The 22,227-nt window shown below is 42.7% G+C and overlaps 1 protein-coding gene across 1 annotated transcript; it reads right to left on the bottom strand.

Annotated features, from left to right (window-relative positions):
• Positions 1-531: 531 nt before the first annotated feature.
• Positions 532-19,011, bottom strand: ENKUR (enkurin, TRPC channel interacting protein). Its single transcript, XM_069729589.1, has 5 exons — positions 18,847-19,011; positions 12,970-13,115; positions 7,624-7,874; positions 3,430-3,576; positions 532-792 (listed from the first exon to the last, which is right to left on the bottom strand). Exons 1-5 carry the CDS (start codon positions 18,921-18,923, stop codon positions 619-621), a joined length of 795 nt encoding a protein of 264 aa, XP_069585690.1. The 5' UTR covers positions 18,924-19,011; the 3' UTR covers positions 532-618.
• Between the last annotated feature and the right edge of the window lie 3,216 nt (positions 19,012-22,227).

Genomic DNA, 22,227 nt, shown 5'->3' on the forward strand with positions numbered 1-22,227 from the left:
TGATCCAAGGGTCGGATCGAAATCATCAATGCAGGTCAATGGATCTGTGAAAAACATTGATCAGGACTCGGATGTCATCCGAGTATGGTCCAATTTTCATTGACAGAAGGAGAAGGTGGAGAAATTTTTTTTATTTCTCCATGTATGAGAAAATCAGATGACACTCTGCCCATTGGACCACACTCTGATCAAAGACTGGTCAGAATAATTGGTGTTTTTCTCATATGTAAAAAAATTGCACATGTGAATATACACACACACACACACACACACACACACACACACACACACACACACGTCGTTTGTTATTAAAAAGATGGGAAGGAAGGGCTCATTTCGTGTACATGCCCATAGGACAAGCTGGGTACTACTACAGAGTGGTGCTGACGGTTTTTCTATACTGCCATGGAGGACAAGCTGTCAGTGACCTGGGGTCTGCACCGCACTACTAGAATGCTGCTGCTTTTCACTCCCATCTATATAATATATATTTTTGTACACTGTTAATGTAATCAAGTGCAAAATAAAGAATTACTCATAATATAATTTATTAGCTTCCACTAGAAATGCTAGTCTCTGCTATTCTTTCTGTGCACACTGTACATGAGTGGGGAGTATTCAGTTATTAGCGATGTAGATGATCTTGTGTCGTTCAATCATCTCAATATCTCGCTCCAACTGTCTCATTTCTGCTTCCAGCCTTTCCTTGTGCGCTTTCTTGGGGACCGTATCAATCACAACTGATAGCCCTTGATACTCATGGTGGAACTGATCCCAGTTTTTCTTCATTCCCTATAAAAAGAAGAAAAATGCAGTTAGGATAGTATTTTTCGGACTATAAGACGCACCGGACTATAAGGCGCACCCAGGTTTTAGAGGTGGAAAATAGGGAAAAAAATATTTGAAGCAAAAAAATGTGGTAAAATATTTAATAACATACTATTATATATAATAACACCACATATAGTAGTATGTTATTATGTTGGAAGCTGCGGGACCAGTGTGGTGTCTGTACAGTACTATATGAAGATGCTGGAGGGTGAGTATAAGAATGGGGGCACAGGGCTTATATTTAAATCACCACTCCAGCACTGCAAAATAACACTGGAGTGCTGCTTTAAAATCCAATGGGAGAACTATAACTCCCAGTATGTCCTGCAGATCCTATGACATGCTGGGAGTTATAGTTCACTAAAGAAGTGGCAGAGTGCTTTATTGTGTTTTGGAAAGACTAACCTCTTAATTGTGGCAGCCAGCCACACTGTGGTGAGGTAAAAGCATCCCATGACTGCACACAGAGCCCTCTCTCTTGTTGCCTTTCCACAGCACAAGTAATGGAAGCCAGCAGATTCTAGTGTTGGAGTCTGAAGGACCTGTCATGATGTCAAGAAGAGGAAGGGCTCTGTGCTGCCATGTGATCCTCCAGCCCGCCCACTTCTGACATCATCACAGGTCCTCCTGCACAGCACTCAGCTCCAGCACTGATCTCCTCTCCCTGGACCCTGCTGCTGCTGCCTCCTCTCCCCCGGACACACCGATCTCCCCAGCTGCTGCAGGAATCAGCGCTGGGGAAGCCATGTGTATCCCTGCTTAAGTGCAGTATTCATTTGCCTCTCCTGGCTCACCACTCAGCTGATAGGTGGGCGGGGAGTAGCTAATGAATATTCACTGCACTTAATCATCGGGACCACACAGTTTCCCCAGCACTGATTCCGGGCAGCGGGACATCCTGAAGTGGGATAACAGTGCGATCCCACTCACTGCTGCCCCCCTCCCCACATGCTACATCCGTACCATAAGATGCACCCACACTTTCCTCCCAAATTTGGAGGGAAAAAAGTGCGTCTTATGGTCAGAAAAATACGGTAAGTTGTATGTGAGCGCACAAAACCGTTAACTTGTGGCACAAACAAAAAACAGAACAAGGTCTAACCATATGACCAGACCCAATGTGAAGTATGGTGGAAGGTCAGCTGCAGTAGTGAAGCCTCAGGTCAAACGGGACCGTGCAGCCGCACTCGCGTGTCTGCTACTGCTGCCCAGCCCCGATCATTAAATGAATGTGCTGCAGCAATAGACACCTCCACATGGATCAGAGCACTTCTGCTAATCTGTGACAAAAATGGGAGTCAGACACCTTTCCCGCCAATATTTACAGAACTGAACACAGTAAAGAACAAAACTAGTGAAATGATGATACATTTGTGTGGTGACAACCTCCCATTTCGCACTTGTTTATAGGTGGTTATTATCATCACCTCACCAGTGTTGTGCTTTCTTGTGTTAATGCAGTTCCAATTTATGGCTCCTTCTCCAACACCACATTTCGAAGGCGTTGATTCTTCTTTTGTCTTGCTTTTTTATTGTCCAGGTTTGAAAACTGTATGTTACCACAGAAAAGACCAAACTATGTACGGGCCGTGTCTTTGTTGCCAGTGAATTGTTCCTTGATTTGAAGACCTTGTCCTGTGACTTTATTGTTGATTTGCCCATAGCTATTCTCCTATTGTCTTCTGGTGTCATCGCTGCATCTTGAGTGATCATTGATCTGAGTAGGTTGAAGTCCTTTATAACTTCCAGTTTGTCGCCGTCCATCTCAAATGTGTCCCGGTTGTATCTGGCAGTAGTTAATATCTTCGTCTTCTTTGTGTGGAGTAGCAGTCCCATGTTTGAACTTTCCATCTTCACCCTCTGTAATAAGTCCTTTATTGAATTTACACTTGTTGCTATCAATGTTGTATCGTCTGCGTATTTAAAAAGAAAAAGTCATCAAAATTGCTGGAAAAAATCATCAACAATCGATGATTTGTCCAGCAGTTTTGATCACACTTCAAGTTCACCTGTGTAATTTTATTTGATTAAGTAATTCTTTAATTACTCCAAGGTTGCATAAAGACATTTTTCACCAACCACTCCTGACTAAGTCGTGTGTGAAACATAAGTCGGATTTAATGGATGAACCATGTCTAGATATATGGGTTCTGGTCTATCTTAGTATATTTACTTTTTGAACTGTTGCTTTTTGTTAGTGACAATGCCTCTGTCCTCTATATGGTGATTACTTATAACGATTACCGTATGCTGCTTTGGGTAATTTAGACTTTAAGTATATCAGATTTACATGTGATATACCTTATTACCTTGCAATTTGAATACTTTGTTGAATCAGTCCTATTTGGTTTACCTACTTATTTTCTATGTATAATCTTTTTAATCATGTTTAATTGAGTCATGCACAGTGGGGAAAATAACTATTTGATACATTGCCGATTTTGCAAGTTTTCCAGCCTACAAAGAATGAAGAGGTCTGTAATTTTTACTGTAGGTTCAATTCAACTGTGAGAGACAGAATCTAAAAATAAAGACCAGAAAATGCCTTTGGGTGTCCAAAAGTGCCTGCATACAAGACTACAACATAGACCTGGTTACCTCGATCACGCTCTGCCTCTCTTCTTCAGAGAGCTGCTTCATGGCTCCCATCCTAAGCCGTTCCTTCACATAGGCATCGTATTCCTCTTGAGCTCTCTGTACTTCTTCATTTCTCTTTGCTAAATACTCAGGAGTAGAACCATAATCCTGGAGGGTAAAAAATAACAAAAAGAGCAATAAAAATGTGAGAAGCGTACACATCTAGTTTGTAAATCTTCCGATGGTTGCTCCATATGCTGTAGCCCAATAAAGCAGAATCCTAATCCGTAAGGCACATCCAATTTTTTTAAAAAGGATTACAACAGTTCACACTACAGTGGATTACTACAGTACATATCTATTGGATGCGCAAATTCAGGCGCTTTGCCCGGTGTTGTGTCCCATGAATGGGAACAACATGTGTAGTTTCTGTATTCTGCATTGCATTCTGTTGTTGCTATGGAGAAGCTTGCCCTCTGAAGTTTGTCCCTTTGTCTCCCCTGTAGTTGATTACGGTATGTTAGCCCTTGCCCCTCCCTTCTTCCTCATTATCAGTTTTCTGTACCCATCTTTGGATGCACATGTATACTCCTCTGTTTGGATTACTCTTTCCACCTGCTGCATTGTACTTAATACAAGATTTCAGAGAATATCAACTCTGTTTCTCCTGGACTCTTATTACAAGTCAGTTTGGCTGAGTTGGCACTGTCTGAGGAAGCCTGGCATGTGAGTACAACAATCATACAGTTATCTAAGGGATTGATAGCTAAGGGTTCAGAGACTCATACTGCTTTGAAGAGTCTGAATACACGGCTCTTCCCACTTGCCATGTGGTGGTGGCAATTGGGGTTCATATTTGTGGGGTTGATGTCACCTTTATGTTGTCCAATGACATCGAGCCTACGGCTTAGTAATGGAGAGGCGTCTGTAAGACACCTATCTATTACAAATCCTATAGTTATATTGTAAATAAACACACAGCAAGAATAAAGTCTTTTATTTGAAATAAAAAAATCCACACTTTTCCTTTTTTATTTAAAAATAACATAAAAACTATATCCTTCACCTGTCCGTCGTCTTGTTTCATGCCGTAATCCATGTCTGGGGACAAACAGTTTTCAAGACTGAATACCACTGGGTAATCAGCTGCTGCGAGCGCAGCTTCAGTGACAAGCGGTGATGTCATAGAGGTTACCGCCAGTCACTGAGTCTGTGGTCCCAGCTGGGCCCCTGAACTGCTGTGACCTCGGTAAGAAAAAGTCTCATGGTGCAGAAACACCATCTCAGGGAAGATAAGCCACTGCTAGAGCAGTCTGTTAGCATCTTTCTCCTCCATTGAAAAGAAGCCAAACCAAGTGTTCACTTTATCTAGAAATTGGGAGAGAGAGAGCTCATATTTAGTGTGTATGGGTACTTTCAGACTTTGTTGGTACACACATTTTTTACAAGGTAGATGGTTACATCTATCAGTCATTTTATTCAAACATTTTAAGGAGAAATAAAAGAGGAAATGTTTATTAAATCCTTTTAAAATGACTTTCATATTGATGGGTTCCCTTTAAGTAAATGTTTTCTCAATGGATTTTGTATCTGTTTTCAAGATCATAAGTGTATCACATCCTATTTTTGATAGATTTCCATCTTTTACTGATCTTGCTATTCATTCTTCACCAAAAAGCCTTGAAAAAATATTCTGATGTTCAACTCTATCCATAGTCCATATTTAAGTTACTGGGCTGCAGCACTAAGTAATGTTTTCCTCTTGCTCTAAAGCTTTTATCTTTTCGAGCAAGACTCTTGAAACATTACTCAGCAAGACTGCTGCAATGTTTCTGGATCGGATGTTGATGGTGTATAATTGGAATATGTCATCAATATCTGACAAAAACCTAGAGATGAGGTGAAATATAAGTTTGTGTGCCTGCAGCTTGTAGTGGCATGTAGTTCACACTGGCCACTAAACAGACAAAACCAAAAATAAAAACAAAATAAGAAAATACCCTGTAGTAAATAAATAAATAGCAACAGTGCATGAAAATAATAGAGGGTACTTAGTTAATATGATGTTGATTAAAAAATGTATAAGTCATCCCACTATGTCAAGATGACCCTATTTGCGAAGGTCCTAACCTCTAGTATTAAAACCTTACCATATGTCAAGTGATGTAAGTGTGAATGAGGGCTCAGGACTTCTTTCTCAGCTCTTATTCACACTTCTCTTCCTTAGTCCTTATTCACACTTGTGTCACTTGACATATGGTAACGTTTTAATACTAGAAGTTAGGACTGTTCCGAATAGGGTCACCTTGACGTGGTGGGATGCAATTTACGTTTTTTTAATCAAAATTATGTTAACCAAGTACTCTATAATATTTTCATGCGTTGTTGCTATTTATTTACTGCAGGGTATTTTATTATTTTGCTTTTAACTTAGGTTTTATCAACATCTATGGCTAAAGTACTCCTCTATTATAATCAACAGCCAAAGCTAGCCATTCACATAAAACTTATGTAGGTTGAACCCAATATTGACTGGTTCAATAGATGGTCTAATCTGTATGAGGGTGCCGTCCAACAGCTGGTCGGGAGAGATGTCAATCAGGCATGTCCAATTGCGGACTGCTAACTGCATTGTTGTCCATGAGATAAGCCACCGGCTGACGTGAATTGAAGGTTTTCTCATAGAGAACACAAAAGCACTCAGCCAAATGAACACTCTTTTGTTTGGGGGAGTCTGCTGAACGATCTTTCAGCCAACAGCCATCTAATGTGAAAGGCCAGGTTTTTTTTTTAATGGTCTGCAGCTCAATCTCAAGCCATGGTGACTTGATGGAGGAACGATCTGTAGGTAGATCGATCTTGTGCAAGCCTAGATAGGTCCAGCAGGGTCTTCTCCGCTGTAATCATGATTTGCCAAGCCATCAGATTGCTGGTCTTCCTCATAGCCTTGTGCCTTCTAGTCTTCCGACCATGATGTCATTCTCCAATGATTTCTGTCTTTGTATGATGTCTCCAAAGTAGGCAAGTCGTAGCTTGGTAATCCTTGCTTCAATTGACATGTCTAGCTTGATTTGTTCTGAAATTGATTTGATTTTCTTGCCATTTATGGTATTACTAACATCCTTCTCTAGCACAACATTTCGAAGGTGTCAATTCTTCTTCTGTCTTGTCTTTTTATCATCCAGGTATGTCATCACAGAAAAGACCAAACTATGTACCAGTCATGTCTTTAGTGGCAGTGAAGTGTTCCTCGACTTGAAGACCTTGTCCAGTGACTTCATTGTTGATTTCACCATAGTTCTTCTCCTATTGACTACCGGTGTCGTTATTGCATCTTGAGGGATCATTGATCCAAGTAAGTTGAAGTCCTTTACAACTTTGAGTTCGTCATCCATCTCTAATGTGTCCCAGTTGTACCTGGCAATAGCCAATATCTTTTTCTTCTTTGTGTTGAGTAGCAGTAAATCTATGCTATCAATGTTCATGGTCTGCGTATTTAAGATTGTTGATGATTTGTCCAGAAATTTTGATTCCTTCTTTTTTGGCAACTTTCAAATACTTAACAGCCAAGTTTAGGATACTTAAAAATGCCCATACACAGCTGTTCAACCAACAGCTATCGCTCCCATTCCCCCATACACATGAATTCCGGGCTCAGCCAAGCGCACTGGTGTTTTCTATGGGGAGAGTAGAGCAAGCCGCTGCCAAACTCATTAAGATGCAGTTTATTTGCTTGTAGAACAAAAGAATCAATCCAAAAAATTCTAGTTGCCTCGATCAAAAGAATCAATCCAAAAAATTCCAGTTGCCTCGATCCTTATTTCCCCTTACATCACTTGACATGGGAGAGTCAGAAGGCCTCTTAGACATTGGGTTCAAGTTACTTTTATCTAAAGTGTGTGAGATTCCTACAGATCTTTCTGAATGATTTGTTTTTGCTTTTTTTTTTTTTTTTTTTTACAGAGGATGCATTTACTTCTGAATATGAGTCCTTCAGAATAGGTAATTGCCATGTTTATAGCATATTATATATCCAATGCATTAGGTATAACGCTATGTGGAGCACAAGACGGTATAGATCAGAGGGAGTGCTTAGTAAGTATATGATAACTGCCACTTGAGATGATTGATACGGCCTATTATTAATGCAGTGTATAAATTATGTACTCTTTCCTGTTATGTTAAGAGCATGTGTGACGTATACAGAAATATTACCTTCTTTTTGATGTATTTAGGAACGAGTCCAGAGGTCTCCAGGAGATGTTTATCCCCTTTTTTGGTGTCCACATAGATGGGCTGTGGTTTCTTAGGCACAGCCATGACGGCCTCGGCTACGTTGGTTGTGATGAAGCTTTTGTTAGTTTGCACTCCCATGAGTGGTTGGTCTGTTCTGTGTGGTACCGGGGGGCGCTTGTCTTCTGCCAAGCACCGGGGGGGTCTACCTGTGGAATCATATAAAGCGCTCTCTTGTTGTCAACAAGAGGGCAAAAAATATAAGCGATGAAATCTATAGGATGCATATTCTTAACCCCTTTTGGTTTGCACGTCAATGACCAGGCCAATTTTTACAATTCTGACCACTGTCCCTTTATGAGGTTATAACTCCGAAACGCTTCAATGGATCCTGGTGATTCTGACATTGTTTTCTCGTGACATATTGTACTTCATGATAGTGGTAAAATTTCTTTGATAGTACCTGCGTTTATTTGTGAAAAAAACGGAAATTTGGCAAAAATTTTGAAAATTTCGCAATTTTCAAACTTTGAATTTTTATGCAATTAAATCACAGAGATATGTCACACAAAATACTTAATAAGTAACATTTCCCACATGTCTCCTTTACATCAGCATAATTTTGGAACCAATTTTTTTTTTTGTTAGGGAGTTATAAGGGTTAAAAGTTGACCAGCAATTTCTCATTTTTACAACACCATTTTTTTTTAGGGACCACGTCTCATTTGAAGTCATTTTGAGGGGTCTATATGATAGAAAATGCCCAAGTGTGACACCATTCTAAAAACTGCACCCCTCAAGGTGCTCAAAACCACATTCAAGAAGTTTATTAACCCTTCAGGTGTTTAATAGGAATTTTTGGAATGTTTAAATAAAAATGAACATTTAACTTTTTTACACAAAAAATTTACTTCAGCTCCAATTTGTTTTATTTTACCAAGGGTAACAGGAGAAATTGGACCCAAAAAGTTGTTGTCCAATTTGTCCTGAGTACGCTGATACCCCATATGTGGCAGTAAACCACTGTTTGGGCGCATGGGAGAGCTCGGAAGGGAAGGAGCGCTATTTGACTTTTCAATGCAAAATTGACAGGAATTGAGATGGGACGCCATGTTGCGTTTGGAGAGCCACTGATGTGCCTAAGCATTGAAACCCCCCACAAGTGACACCATTTTGGAAAGTAGACCCCCTAAGGAACTTATCTGGATGTGTGGTGAGCACTTTGACCCACCAAGTGCTTCACAGAAGTTTATAATGCAGAACCGTAAAAATAAAAAATCATATTTTTTCACAAAAATTATATTTTTGCCCCCAATTTTTTATTTTTCCAAGGGTAAGAGAAGAAATTGGACCTCAAAAGTTGTTGTCCAATTTGTCCTGAGTACGCTGATACCCCATATGTGGCAGTAAACCACTGTTTGGGCGCATGGGAGAGCTCGGAAGGGAAGGAGCGCCGTTTGACTTTTCAATGCAAAATTGACAGGAATTGAGATGGGACGCCATGTTGCGTTTGGAGAGCCACTGATGTGCCTAAACATTGAAACCCCCCACAAGTGACACCATTTTGGAAAGTAGACCCCCTAAGGAACTTATCTGGATGTGTGGTGAGCACTTTGACCCACCAAGGGCTTCACAGAAGTTTATAATGCAGAGCCATAAAAATAAAACAAAATTTTTTTCCCACAAAAATTATTTTTTAGCCCCCAGTTTTGTATTTTCCCTAGGGTAACAGGAGAAATTGGACCCCAAAAGTTGTTGTCCAATTTGTCCTGGGTACGCTGATACCCCATATGTGGGGGGGAACCACCGTTTGGGCGCATGGGAGGGCTCGGAAGGGAAGGAGCGCCATTTGGAATGCAGACTTAGATGGAATGGTCTGCAGGCGTCACATTGCGTTTGCAGAGCCCCTAATGTACCTAAACAGTAGAAACCCCCCACAAGTGACACCATTTTGGAAAGTAGACCCCCTAAGGAACTCATCTTGATGTGTTGTGAGAGCTTTGAACCCCCAAGTATTTCACTACAGTTTATAACGCAGAGCCATGCAAATAAAAAATATTTTTTTTTCCACAAAAATTATATTTTAGCCCCCAGTTTTGTATTTTTCCAAGGTTAGCAGGAGAAATTGGACCCTAAATGTTGTTGTCCAATTTGTCCTGAGTACGCTGATACCCGATCTGTGGGGGGGAACCACCGTTTGGGCGCATGGGAGGGCTCGGAAGGGAAGGAGCATCATTTGGAATGCAGACTTAGATGGATTGGTCTGCAGGCGTCACATTGCGTTTGCAGAGCCCCTAATGTACCTAAACAGTAGAAACCCCCCACAAGTGACCCCATATTGGAAACTAGACCCCTCAATGAACTTATCTAGATGTGTTGTGAGAACTTTGAACCCCCAAGTGTTTCACTACAGTTTATAACGCAGAGCCGTGAAAATAAAAAATCTTTTTGTTTTCCCACAAAAATTATTTTTTAGCCCCCAGTTTTGTATTTTTCCAAGGGTAACAGGAGAAATTGGTCCACAAAAGTTGTTGTCCAATTTGTCCTGAGTACGCTGATACCCCATATGTTGGGGTAAACCCCTGTTTGGGCACACAGGAGAGCTCGGAAGGGAAGGAGCACTGTTTTACTTTTTCAACGCAGAATTGGCTGGAATTGAGATCGGACGCCATGTCGTGTTTGGAGAGCCCCTGATGTGCCGAAACAGTGGAAACCCCCCAATTATAACTGAAACCCTAATCTAAACACACCCCTAACCCTAATTCCAACGGTAACCCTAACCACACCTCTAACCCTGACACACCCCTAACCCTAATCCCAACCCTATTCCCAACTGTAAATGTAATTTAAACCCTAACCCTAACTTTAGCCCCAACCCTAACTGTAGCCCCAACCCTAACCCTAGCCCTAACCCTAGCCCTAACCCTAGCCCTAACCCTAACCCTAGCCCTAACCCTAGCCCTAACCCTAGCCCTAACCCTAGCCCTAGCCCTAACCCTAGCCCTAACCCTAACCCTAGCCCTAGCCCTAGCCCTAACCCTAGCCCTAACCCTAGCCCTAGCCCTAACCCTAGCCCTAGCCCTAACCCTAGCCCTAATGGGAAAATGGAAATTAATACATTTTTTTTTATTTTTCCCTAACTAAGGGGGTGATGAAGGGGGGTTTGATTTACTTTTATAGCGAGTTTTTTAGCGGATTTTTATGATTGGCAGCCGTCACACACTGAAAGACCCTTTTTATTGCAAAAAATATTTTTTGCAATACCACATTTTGAGAGCTATAATTTTTCCATATTTTGGTCCACAGAGTCATGTTAGGTCTTGTTTTTTGCGGGACGAGTTGACGTTTTTATTGAAAACATTTTTGGGCACGTGACATTTTTTGATCGCTTTTTATTCCGATTTTTGTGAGGAAGAATGACCAAAAGCCAGCTATTCATGAATTTCTATTGGGGGAGGCGTTTATACCGTTCCGCGTTTGGTAAAATTGATAAATCAGTTTTATTCTTCGGGTCAGTACGATTACAGCGATACCTCATTTATATCATTTTTTTATGGTTTGGCGCTTTTATACGATAAAAACTATTTTACAGAAAAAATAATTATTTTTGCATCGCTTTATTCTCAGGACTATAACTTTTTTATTTTTTTGCTGATGATGCTGTATGGCGGCTCTTTTTTTGCGGGACTATATGACGCTTTCAGCGGTACCATGGTTATTTATATCTGTCCTTTTGATCGCGTGTTATTCCACTTTTTGTTCGGCGGTATGATAATAAAGCGTTGTTTTTTGCCTCGTTTTTTTTTTTTTTTCTCACGGTGTTTACTGAAGGGGTTAACTAGTGGGACAGTTTTATAGGTCGGGTCGTTACGGACGTGGCGATACTAAATATGTGTACTTTTATTGGGTTTTTTTTTTATTTAGATGAAGAAATGTATTTATGGGAATAATATTTTTTTTTTTTTTTCATTATTTTGGAATATTTTTTTTTATTTTTCTTACACATTTGGAAATTTTTTTTTTAACTTTTTTACTTTGTCCCAGGGGGGGACATCACAGATCAGTGATCTGACAGTTTGCACAGCACTCTGTCAGATCACTGATCTGACTAGCAGCGCTGCAGCCTTCACAGTGCCTGCTCTAAGCAGGCTCTGTGAAGCCACCTCCCTCCCTGCAGGACCCGGATCCGCGGCCATCTTGGATCCGGGGCTGGAGGGAGCAGGGAGGGAGGTGAGACCCTCGCAGCAACGCGATCACATCGCGTTGCTCCGGGGGTCTCAGGGAAGCCCGCAGGGAGCCCCCTCCCTGCGCGGTGCTTCCCTGCACCGCCGGCACATCGCGATCATCTTTGATCGCGGTGTGCCAGGGGTTAATGTGCCGGGGGCGGTCCGTGACCGCTCCTGGCACATAGTGCCGGATGTCAGCTGCGATAAGCAGCTGACACCCGGCCGCGATCGGCCGCGCTCCCCCCGTGAGCGCGGCCGATCGGCTATGACGTACTATCCCGTCCAGGGTCAGATAAGCCCAGGGCACCTCGACGGGATAGTACGTCTAAGGTCACAGAGGGGTTAATATACTGTTTGCTGCAAGTCTTGATTTTAAAGGGTTATTCTCAGCTCATAAAATGATGTCATATCACTTTATGATCAATGTGGATCTTTGCTGAAAATGAACCCGTGTCCCCCCTGTTCCTTGCATAGCTTCACTCTTGATCACCCGGAAACAAAGGAAAACGAAGCTGGTCTTATTCACTTTGCTGGACATAGGCTACAAATCCCTGACAGCCAGGTAGCCAGAGCATTGATAAGGTAGCAGAGGTTGCACCCCTCACTGATCATATCCTACCATGATGCCATCATTTTATTGAATGGGAAAACTCCATTAGGATGGGCTACATGGTGGCTTTGGTAGTGACAAAGTCCATGCATCTAAACATCACTATATATCCCTGCTATACATCAACATAATGTAATTGAATGGGGTTTCATTGCTCCCCATAAGGAACCTTGACAATCAAGTCGCAAAAGGTTGGAACCATTGCTTGTTGTGGTACCTTGCAGGTTACAATCTGCCCCCATTCACTTGCACTATGCTGTGATGTAGAGTCTGTGTAGGGGCCAAAATCATTGTATAGCCCCAGTCTTTGGATAGGGTCTGCTTCATGTGGCTGCCACATGCTTCCATCATCTATTCTACACCCATCTGTTGGCGCTGCTTCTGTAGAGAAAACTATTCTTGCTGATCCTGGTATTTTACAGCTTCTGTATGAAACCATGATGAAGCCATCTTCAAGGCACACTTTACCTGTACATGTAAGAGGTAACTTACTTTGTGCCAGGGTGGCCTCTTTTGTGTGCTTCTGTAGGAACTCTTTAGGGGAAGGCACTTCTATTTTGGCTGGACCCAAGGTTTTGTGGGCTGCTTTATTTTTCTTCTCTTCCAGCTTCACCGAATCCCTGAACGTTGACATATATCTGAACACAAAGATTGAAAAGTAGTAAGATAATATCATTAGTAGAATTTACAACATTCCCATTAAAATAAGGGGAAAGACCTAAAAAAGTAAAAGAGCTTAAAGAGGATGCTATCCACAGGATAGGTGATAACTAGTGATGGGTGAACTCGAACAGTAAAGTTTGTGGTCCATATCGAACACCTGCTGCTTGGGCCGGACACCCGAACGTGGACTTCTCCAAGAAATCCATGTTACTGTTCTGGTTTGACACCCCAAACATCAATTGTTTCTCACACTGCATCTGCATGTCAGCGCAAAAAACACCGGTGGCTCTAATCGGCGGTAAGATGATTACCGCCGGTCAGAGAGATGCGGTTCATCTGAGAGCCAGCAGCTGTGACTGGAGGTAAGAACAGTGCGAGCATTATAAATAAATAAATTAAAAAATGAAGTGGTGTCTATTCTGTTTTTGATAACCAGCATGGCAAAACTGACTGCTGCGGGATGCAACCCTCAACTGTTTCCTTGATAACTAGACATGATAAAGCTTAGAGGGGTCCCCATGTGTTTTTTTTTAAATTATTTAAATAAATAATTGACAATCCAAGCTAAAGCAGACAGCTAGGGGTTGGTATTCTCAGGCTGGTAAGGGGCCATGGATATTGTCCCTCCAGCCTAAAAATAGCAGCCCGTAGCCTCCAGAAAAGCCGCATCTGTAAGATGCTCCAATGCTAGTGCTTTGCCCAACTTTTCCCACTTACCCTGTGGTGGTGACAAGTGGGGTTAATATTTGCAGAGCTGATGTCACCTTTGTATTGTCAGGTGACAACAAGCCCACAGTAAATGGAGTAGGCATCTATAAGACGCATATCCATTACTAACCTCATAGTCATATTGTCAATAAAAAAAACACCTAGAATAAAGTCCTTTGTTTGAAATAAAAATACACACCGTTAAAAAATAACAAACAGCGTTATACTCACCTAACGTCCATTCCATTGAAGCTCTGGTCCCTTGTAAAAAAAACAGAAAATAATAAACAATAATACTCACCTAACACCCAATACATTGAAGCCCTGGTCTCCTGTGGAAAATACAAAACTAAAAAACAACCTATGCCTCACCTGTTCAACAAACTGTCTCACACCGTAATCCATGTCTGCAACAATGGGTTTTGAACCTGAAAGGTGCCTAGCTGCTGTGAGTGCAGTGTCAGTGACAAGCGGTGACGTCATTGAGGTTACTGCCAATCATTGAGGCTGCATTCACAGCTCTCTTTAGTGTGAGCTTGACCGATCAACTGCGGTGACCTCAGTGAGATCTCTGCTACCAGAGTGAGAAACTTTACGGTCACAGCTGCTGTCTCCCACTGTCATCTGACAGCGTGGGAACCGCAACTCTCTGACCCGCAGTAATAATCTTACAGCCAATCACAGGCAGTGTTTGCCGCACTGTTATGCAGATGACAGAGTGGCCAACAATGGATGATCGGGCCCCCCATTCATCTTAATGGGGTCAGGGTTTGGATACTGTTCTTGTACTGGAACCAAACTTTTTTAACTGTTCGGCCGAACGGCTGTACCCAAAACATCTAGGGGTTCGCCCATCACTAGTGATAATGTATTGATCAATGAGGAACCGACTACTGGAACCTGCACTGTTCAACAGAGTGGGGAATTTTATCCTCTTTAGACTGGAGCAGCGGTGACAATGCTTGGCCAGTACTCAATTCATAACCTGTGAGGCTGTTGAGTGCTGCACTCAGCTTTTTCCAGTAGTGGTCAGGCATCTGACCTGCCACTCCATGGTGTAGCAGGCATCAAACATCCCAGTTGGTGACAAATATCACAGTTTTTGCCATTCTGTGCAGATTCAAGCGATCAAGCACCTACAAATCAACAAGTTATCACCAATCCTGTGTATAGGTGATAACTTGTTTTCACTGGACAACCAATTAAGTTGAAATTAATTTGGTCAACAAATTCTGAACATATGTGTGGCGCTCCAGGGTCTTGGTCGTCACAGTGGTATTACTTTCCTCCCGGGGAGAGTGATGCTACGTTTGGAGGCAAAGAAGGATAACTGCATCTAGGTACCACAAACACGCAACACTCCAGGCCACCAGGGGGAGCTTTTGCTCCTATTAGGTCACTCCCCATATATATATATATATATATATATATATAACTGGTGGTCTGTAGGGCAAGTTAGTGAGTTCCAGGCGGAAGTTGGTTGCTGGCTGAGCTCAGCTCAGTGAGTTCCAGACACCCGTCTGAGGAGGATAGAAGGTTCACGGAGCTGTGCATGCCCACAGAGCTGCAGCTCCCAGAAAGAGACATTGAGGGCTGAATTGTTTGCAGCGAGCGTGCAGGAGAGGAAGCACAGGAAAGGATACCAGAAGGGGACCAGCCCTGAGCAGGCTGCCTCCTTCTGAGGTGCAGAAACACCGGTAGCCGGAACAACGAGGTTGTGAGGACCTCTATGCCTTACATCAAAGAACAGCAGGACAGCTAATTGCACGTTACTTGTCTGCATTTACACCCAGGAAGCACGGTGACACCCATAGAGCCGGTCATCTAAGAGATCCTATAAACAGGCTCAAGTCACCAGTCATACGGGTTTTGTCCTATCCTATCCGGGGGAGAGAGAGAGATAACATCTGTGAGGACCTTATGTGAAGCCATAGGCAGTAAGGGACTACACCACTACAGCGCAAAGGAAGGCTTTTATTCTCCACCTGGACAAGGGGACTCTGGACTTGCCTCCAAACCAGCCAGACCCTGCCTGCCCTGTGGTCTGGTGCTCTGGACTGCGGATGCTGAAGCATCCTTTACCTTCAGTAAAGGTAAAGAGACTGCAACCTTTTGTCCTCGTTCTTCACTGCGCTACTCACCATTCACCATCTATATACCGGGAAGCCCTGGGGATACACATCACCTGTGGGAAGTTATACCATCTAGCTGCCATAACATCACCCCAGCGGACCCCTTAAAGCAGCGTCGGCCACCCTGACCGAATACCACAGGTGGCGTCACGAACATAGACTTTTCCCCTTTAAAGACCTTTCCCTTTTATATGGACGTCCCAGGGCCACGGACCGGGTCAGCCACCATGACATCCCCCTGTGAACCGCTGGAAGACTCATGAGCTAGGACGCAAATCCAGATTTCTGACACTGGGCTCTATATTGTGACCCAAAATCCTTTCGTAATCTTCAGATTTCATGATGCATGGCACACAGTCAAAGCACCCAGTGGCAGAGGCAGCAAAACAACCGCAAAGCCTCTTCGAACCTCCACCATATTTAACTGTAGTCACTGTGTTCTTTTCTTTGTAGGCCTTATTCTTTTTTTCAGTAAACAGTAGAATGATGTGATTTACCAAAAAGCTCTATCTTTGTCTCTGCAGTCCACGTCCAGGGAGATTATCTACAGTGTTGATTATGTTACACACTGCTAACAAAGAGACATCAAGATCTCTGGCGATGGACTTATAACCTTGAGGTTGCTGATATTTTTCAATAATTTTAGTTCTCAAGTCTTCAGACAGTTCTCTTCTCATATTTTTGTTATCTATGCTTAGTGTGGGACACCCAATGCAAAGATTTAGTCAACTTCTCCCCTTTGTATCTGGTTTCAGGTTTGACTTTCATATTACCCACACCTGTTACTTGCCACAGGTGAGTTTGAATGACCATCGCATGCTTGAAACAAAGTTGTTCACCCAAATTTTTGAAAGGGGCCAACAATTTTTCCAGGACCATTTTTGGGTATTTTATTTGACATAAAAGTTCATTCCTTTTTTCTCTTTTTTTTTGTGCTGTTGCAATTCACACATAGGAAAATAAAATGTCTATAGCAAAACATGTGTAATTGCAATCATTTTCTGGGAGAAATTCTTCATTTTCTGGAACAATTTCAAGGGTGCCAACACTTTCGGCCATGACTTTAAATACTGTATATTGATAGATAGCTAGATAGAGATAGATATGAAATAACAGATATGAAATACATGGAGAGATGGATAAGCCATCCATTTTTCTTTGTCTACCCCTCTATATATTTTCTATGTACAGTGGCTTGCGAAAGTATTCACCCCCTTGGTTTTTAACCTATTTTGTTACATTACAACCTGTGTTTAAATATTTTTATTTTTGTAATCGGATTTGTCTGTGATGTATTAACACTAAATGGTCTAAGTTAGTGAAGTGAAATGAGAAAAATATAGGCATAAATTAAATTTATGGGATCAAATAACTAAAAATTGGCACGTGCATTTGTATGCACTCCTTTTGCCATGAAACCCTTAGAAAATTACCTTAATAAATCCCATGCTTAGTGACAGGACGTCCCCCTGTGTGCAATCTAAGTGACACATGTCTGTCAGTATATACACTTCACCTTTTCTGAAAGGATAAAGAGGCTGCAACACCATTAACAAGAGGCTCCACTAACCAAAAACCACCATGAAGACCAAGGAGATTTCCAAACAACACAATGAAGACCAAGGGTATCTCCAAACAAGTCGGGGATAAAGTTGTTGAGGAGTACAAGTTGGGGCTGGGTTATATAAAAAAAAATGTAAAAAAAATCCCATTATCTGATAAGCCCCATCACCATCAAATCCATTATCATCAAAAGGGAAAAATACAACTGTACCACAACAAACCTGCCAAAGAGGGCCACCCACCATAAAACAGAATGCTTTAAGGTCCTGCCTCTGGTCTGCCCGAACTGTCCCCACTTCCACAGCTTCTATTGGAAGTAGGAACTCTCCACCCAGCAACCCAGCTTTGTTGAGGTCCACCACCATTCCCTCTTGCTCTCCCCAACCAGTCTGTATCTCTTAGGAGAGAATATAGGAATAATTTGTGGATGCCTCCCACGCTGCTGTGTATGGAAGACATCAATTCTCAGCAATTTGTTCAAATAAATGTTTTTTATTCTATTCAACGCGTTTTAAAGTGTTATCCACTTGTTCCTAAAGAAATGACCCCATCCAGCAACCCATCTTTCTTGATGGCTGCCACCGTTCCCTCTCGCTCTTCCCCAACCGTCCTCTTCCTCTTATGAGAGATTGAGACCAGGACTCCAATGCATACTCCAATCCCTTACTCCAGGGATCTGCCCTAGATTCCTGATGCACCCTCTTGCTGTTTGGGAGCTTAGTACTGTTAGGGCCCATCGCAGCTTGTATGTGAACTTGAACCTTGCACTAACACTGTCTGAGACTCCTATCCAGGAAGCGCGTCCCCTTTTTGTTTGCTATAACTTGGAGGGGCCCTGTCAAAGCCCAGACCTTGATCCAATGGAGAATCTGTGGTCAGACTTGAAGATAGCTATTCACTAGAGGAAACCATCTAAAATGAAGAAGCTGGAGCAGTATTGCCTTGAGGATTGGGCAAAAATCCCAGTGGCAGGATGTGGAAAACTCATAGAGGCTTAACCAAAAAGACTAGCTTCTGTAACTGCTGCAAAAGGAGGCTCTACAAAGTACTGACTTTAGGGAGGTGAATAGTTGTGCACACTGAAGTTTTCAGTTATTTTGTCCTATTTGTTATTTGCTTCACAATAAGGTTGTGAGGTATTAAAACATGAAAAATGACAAGGGGCTGAATAGTTTTGCAAGCCACTGTATGTGCCATATATGAGAACAATGAGGAGCACAGTATACATATATAGCATTACCTGCTTGCTGTTTATTACCTCTGCCCCCACACTTAGCAGTCATAGATCCCCTGTGTCACTTACCTGGGGGGTTTCAGCACTTTCACCTCCTCTGTGGGGATGAGGTTATAGATGTTCTCAGCTGGGTTCATGGTCTTCATTTTCGGGGTCTGGTCGTATAACAGAGGACACACTGCTGATGCTGCTCTGTGTCACCGAGTCCTGTGCGCAGCAGTGTTGTCTCTACCGTCACCACGGCAACAGTATCTGCTCAGCTGCTGCTTCCCTGGCTGCTTTTTCTAATTTTTTTCCAACTAGCTTTATTTGAACAGTTGTAATTTTAGAACCACAGGTAGGTGTGGAGACTGTCACTTTTAGCAGAATTCGATCTACTGGTGCTTCTCACAATATTAGAAAATCATCAAAAAGTTAATTTATTTCAGTTCTTCGATACAAAAAGTGAAACTCATATATTAGATAGTCATTACAAACAGAGTGTTCAATTTCATGTGTTTATTTCTGTTAATGTTGATGATTATGGCTTACAGCCAATGAAAACCTAAAAGTCATTATCTTAGTAAATAAGAATACTTTATATCACCAGCTTGAAAAATTATTTTAAAATCAGAAATGTTGGCCTACTGAAATGTATGTTCACTAAATGTACTCAATACTTGGTCGGGGCTCCTTTTGCATCAATTAATCCATCAATGTGGGGTGGCATGGAGGCGATCAGCCTGTGGCACTGCTGAGGGGTTATGGAAGTGAATCGCCCCCGTGTAGGGCAAGGGGTACTCAGTACCGGGTCCTTCGGTTCTCAAGGGGGATGTCACGGTGGCTGACCCGGTCCATGGCCCTCGGAAGGTCCGTTAATAAAAGGGAAAGGTCTTTAAAGGGGAAATGTTCGTGACGCCACCTGTGGTATTCAGTCAGGGTGACCGATGCTGCTTTAAGGGGTCCGCTGGGGTGATGTTATGGCAGCTAGATGGTATACCTTCCCACAGGTGAAGTGTGTCCCCAGGGCTTCCCAGTGTGTAAGATGGTGGATGGTGTGAGGCGCAGTGAAGAACGAGGACACAAGGTTGCAGTCTCTTTACCTTTTTACTGAAGACTTCAGCATCCACAGTCCAGAGCACCAGATCACAGGGCAGGCACAGTCCGGCCGGTCTGAAGGCAAATCCAGAGTCCCCTTATCCAGTTGGAAATCAGTAGCCTTCCTCTAGTGCCTGAGTGTTGTAGTACCTTACTGCTGAGCCTCTCATAAGGTCCTCACAACTGTTGTAGATGTGCTAGATGTTATGTCTCTCTCTGTCCCCCAGATGGATAGGACAAACCCGCATGACTGGTGGCGTGAGGCTTTTTTACAGGGACTCTATCATGCCCCAGCCTCTCGTGGGTGCCACCTTGCCTCCTGGGTATAGGGCGGATCAGTAACGTGAAATTAGCTGTCCTGACACTCTCTGAAGTAAAGCGTAGAGATCCTTACTCCCTCAGTATTCCGGCTACCGGGATCCTGTGCCTCAGAAGGAGGCAGCCTGAGTAGGGCAGAACTCCTTCTAGTTTTCTCTCCTTTTGCTATGACTTCTTCTCACTCTCTACAATACAGTTCTCTGTTCGTGTCTGTTCCTTAGGAACTGCCGCACATGGGGCAGGTGCAGCTCCGTGTCCTTCTTTCTAGGCCTCTGACAGGATCTCACCCCTGTCAGGGACCCACTACCTGAGCAGAGCTCAGATATCAGCTGCCTGAGCAAAGCTCAGATCGCATCTCCCTAACTTCCTATCCAGGCCACCAGTTTTACCTAATTGTGAAGAGTGCTTGGTGTTACCTGGTAAAGAGATCTCCTTTATTGCCTTCAAACGAAACATCACTCCCCCCTAGAGGAGAACGATATTACTGCAACAACCAGGACCCTGGGGCGCTGCAGAAGCCTAGGTTGCTTTGATAGCAGCCTTCAGCTCGTCTGCATTGTTGGGTCTGGTGTCTTTTATCTTCCTCTTGACAATACCTCATAGATTCTCTGTGCAGTTAAGGTCAGGTGAGTTTGCTGGCCAATCAAGCATAGTGATACTCTTGTTTTTAAACCAGGTATTGGTACTTTTTGCAGTGTGGACAGGTGCCAAGTCCTGCTGAAGAATGAAATTTCCATCTCCAAAAAGCTTGTCGGCAGAGGAAAGCATGAAGTGCTCTAAAATGTCCTGACGTTGGTCTTGATAAAACACAGTGAACCTACACCAGCAGATGACATGGCTCCCCAAACCATCACTGATTGTGGAAACTTCACACTAGACCTCCAGCAGCTTGGATTGTGGCCTCTCTACTCTTCCTCCAGACTCTGGGACCTTGATTTCCAAATGAAATGCAAAATGTACTTTCATCTGAAAACAACACCTTGGGCCACCGAGCAACAGTCCAGTTCTGTTTCTCCTTGGCCCAGGCAAGACACTTCTGGCATTGTCTATTGGTCCTGAATGGCTTGACACAAGGAATGCGACACTTGTAGCCCATGTCCTGGATACATCTGTGTGTGGTGATTCTTGAAGTAATGACTCCAGCAGCAGTCCACTCCTTATTCCCCCAAACTTTTGAATGGCCTTTTCTTAACAATCCTTTCCAGGCTGTGGTTATCCCGGTTGCTTGAGCACCTATTTCTACCACACTTTTTCCTTCCACTCCACTTTCCATTAATATGCTTGGATACAGCACTCTGTGAACAGCCAGCATCCTTAGCAATGACCTTTTGTGGCTTACCCTCCTTTTGGAGTGCGTCAATGACTGCCTTCTGTACATCTGTCAAGTCAGCAGTCTTCCCCATGATTGTGGAGCCTACTGAAATAGACTACTAAAATTATTTTTCAAGCTGGTGTTATAAAGTATTCTAATTTACTGAGATAATGACTTTTGGGTTTTCATTGGCTGTAAGCCATAATAATCAACATTAATAGAAATAAGCACCTGAAATAGATCACTCTGTTTGTAATGACTCTATATAATGTATGAGTTTCACTTTTTTTTATTGAATCTAGATTGTGAGTCCCAATGGGGACAGTGATAATAGTGTCTGTAAAACTCTGTGAAATTAATGGTGCTGCATAATTGAGTAAAATGAATAAGTAGTCCCATCGACTACTATGAAATCATGTTGCGATGGGACTGACGGGAGTCGGAAGGGACACCTTCATCCATTCCTGCTTAACTCCCTCCTATGTAACTGGCCATGTATTTCATCTTCTATTTCATCTTGAATCCCGATAATGTACAACTATTGTCATCCCAAAACAATTACTGCAATACTCTCTGATTCTGCCTGCCCCTACTGTGAGTAGGAAATACACATCCTATAATGATACAGGTGATTTGTCCAGGACTGCAGCATGGCAATGTACAGTTCCTAGGAGACTGAGGACACCTCCTGGTTCAGCCCAGGTCCTACCACAAGGCACTGAGCTACAACTATCCATTACTTC

Source organism: Ranitomeya imitator, chromosome 6 (assembly GCF_032444005.1).
Source record: "Ranitomeya imitator isolate aRanImi1 chromosome 6, aRanImi1.pri, whole genome shotgun sequence".
In the NCBI taxonomy this organism is placed as follows: domain Eukaryota; kingdom Metazoa; phylum Chordata; class Amphibia; order Anura; family Dendrobatidae; genus Ranitomeya; species Ranitomeya imitator.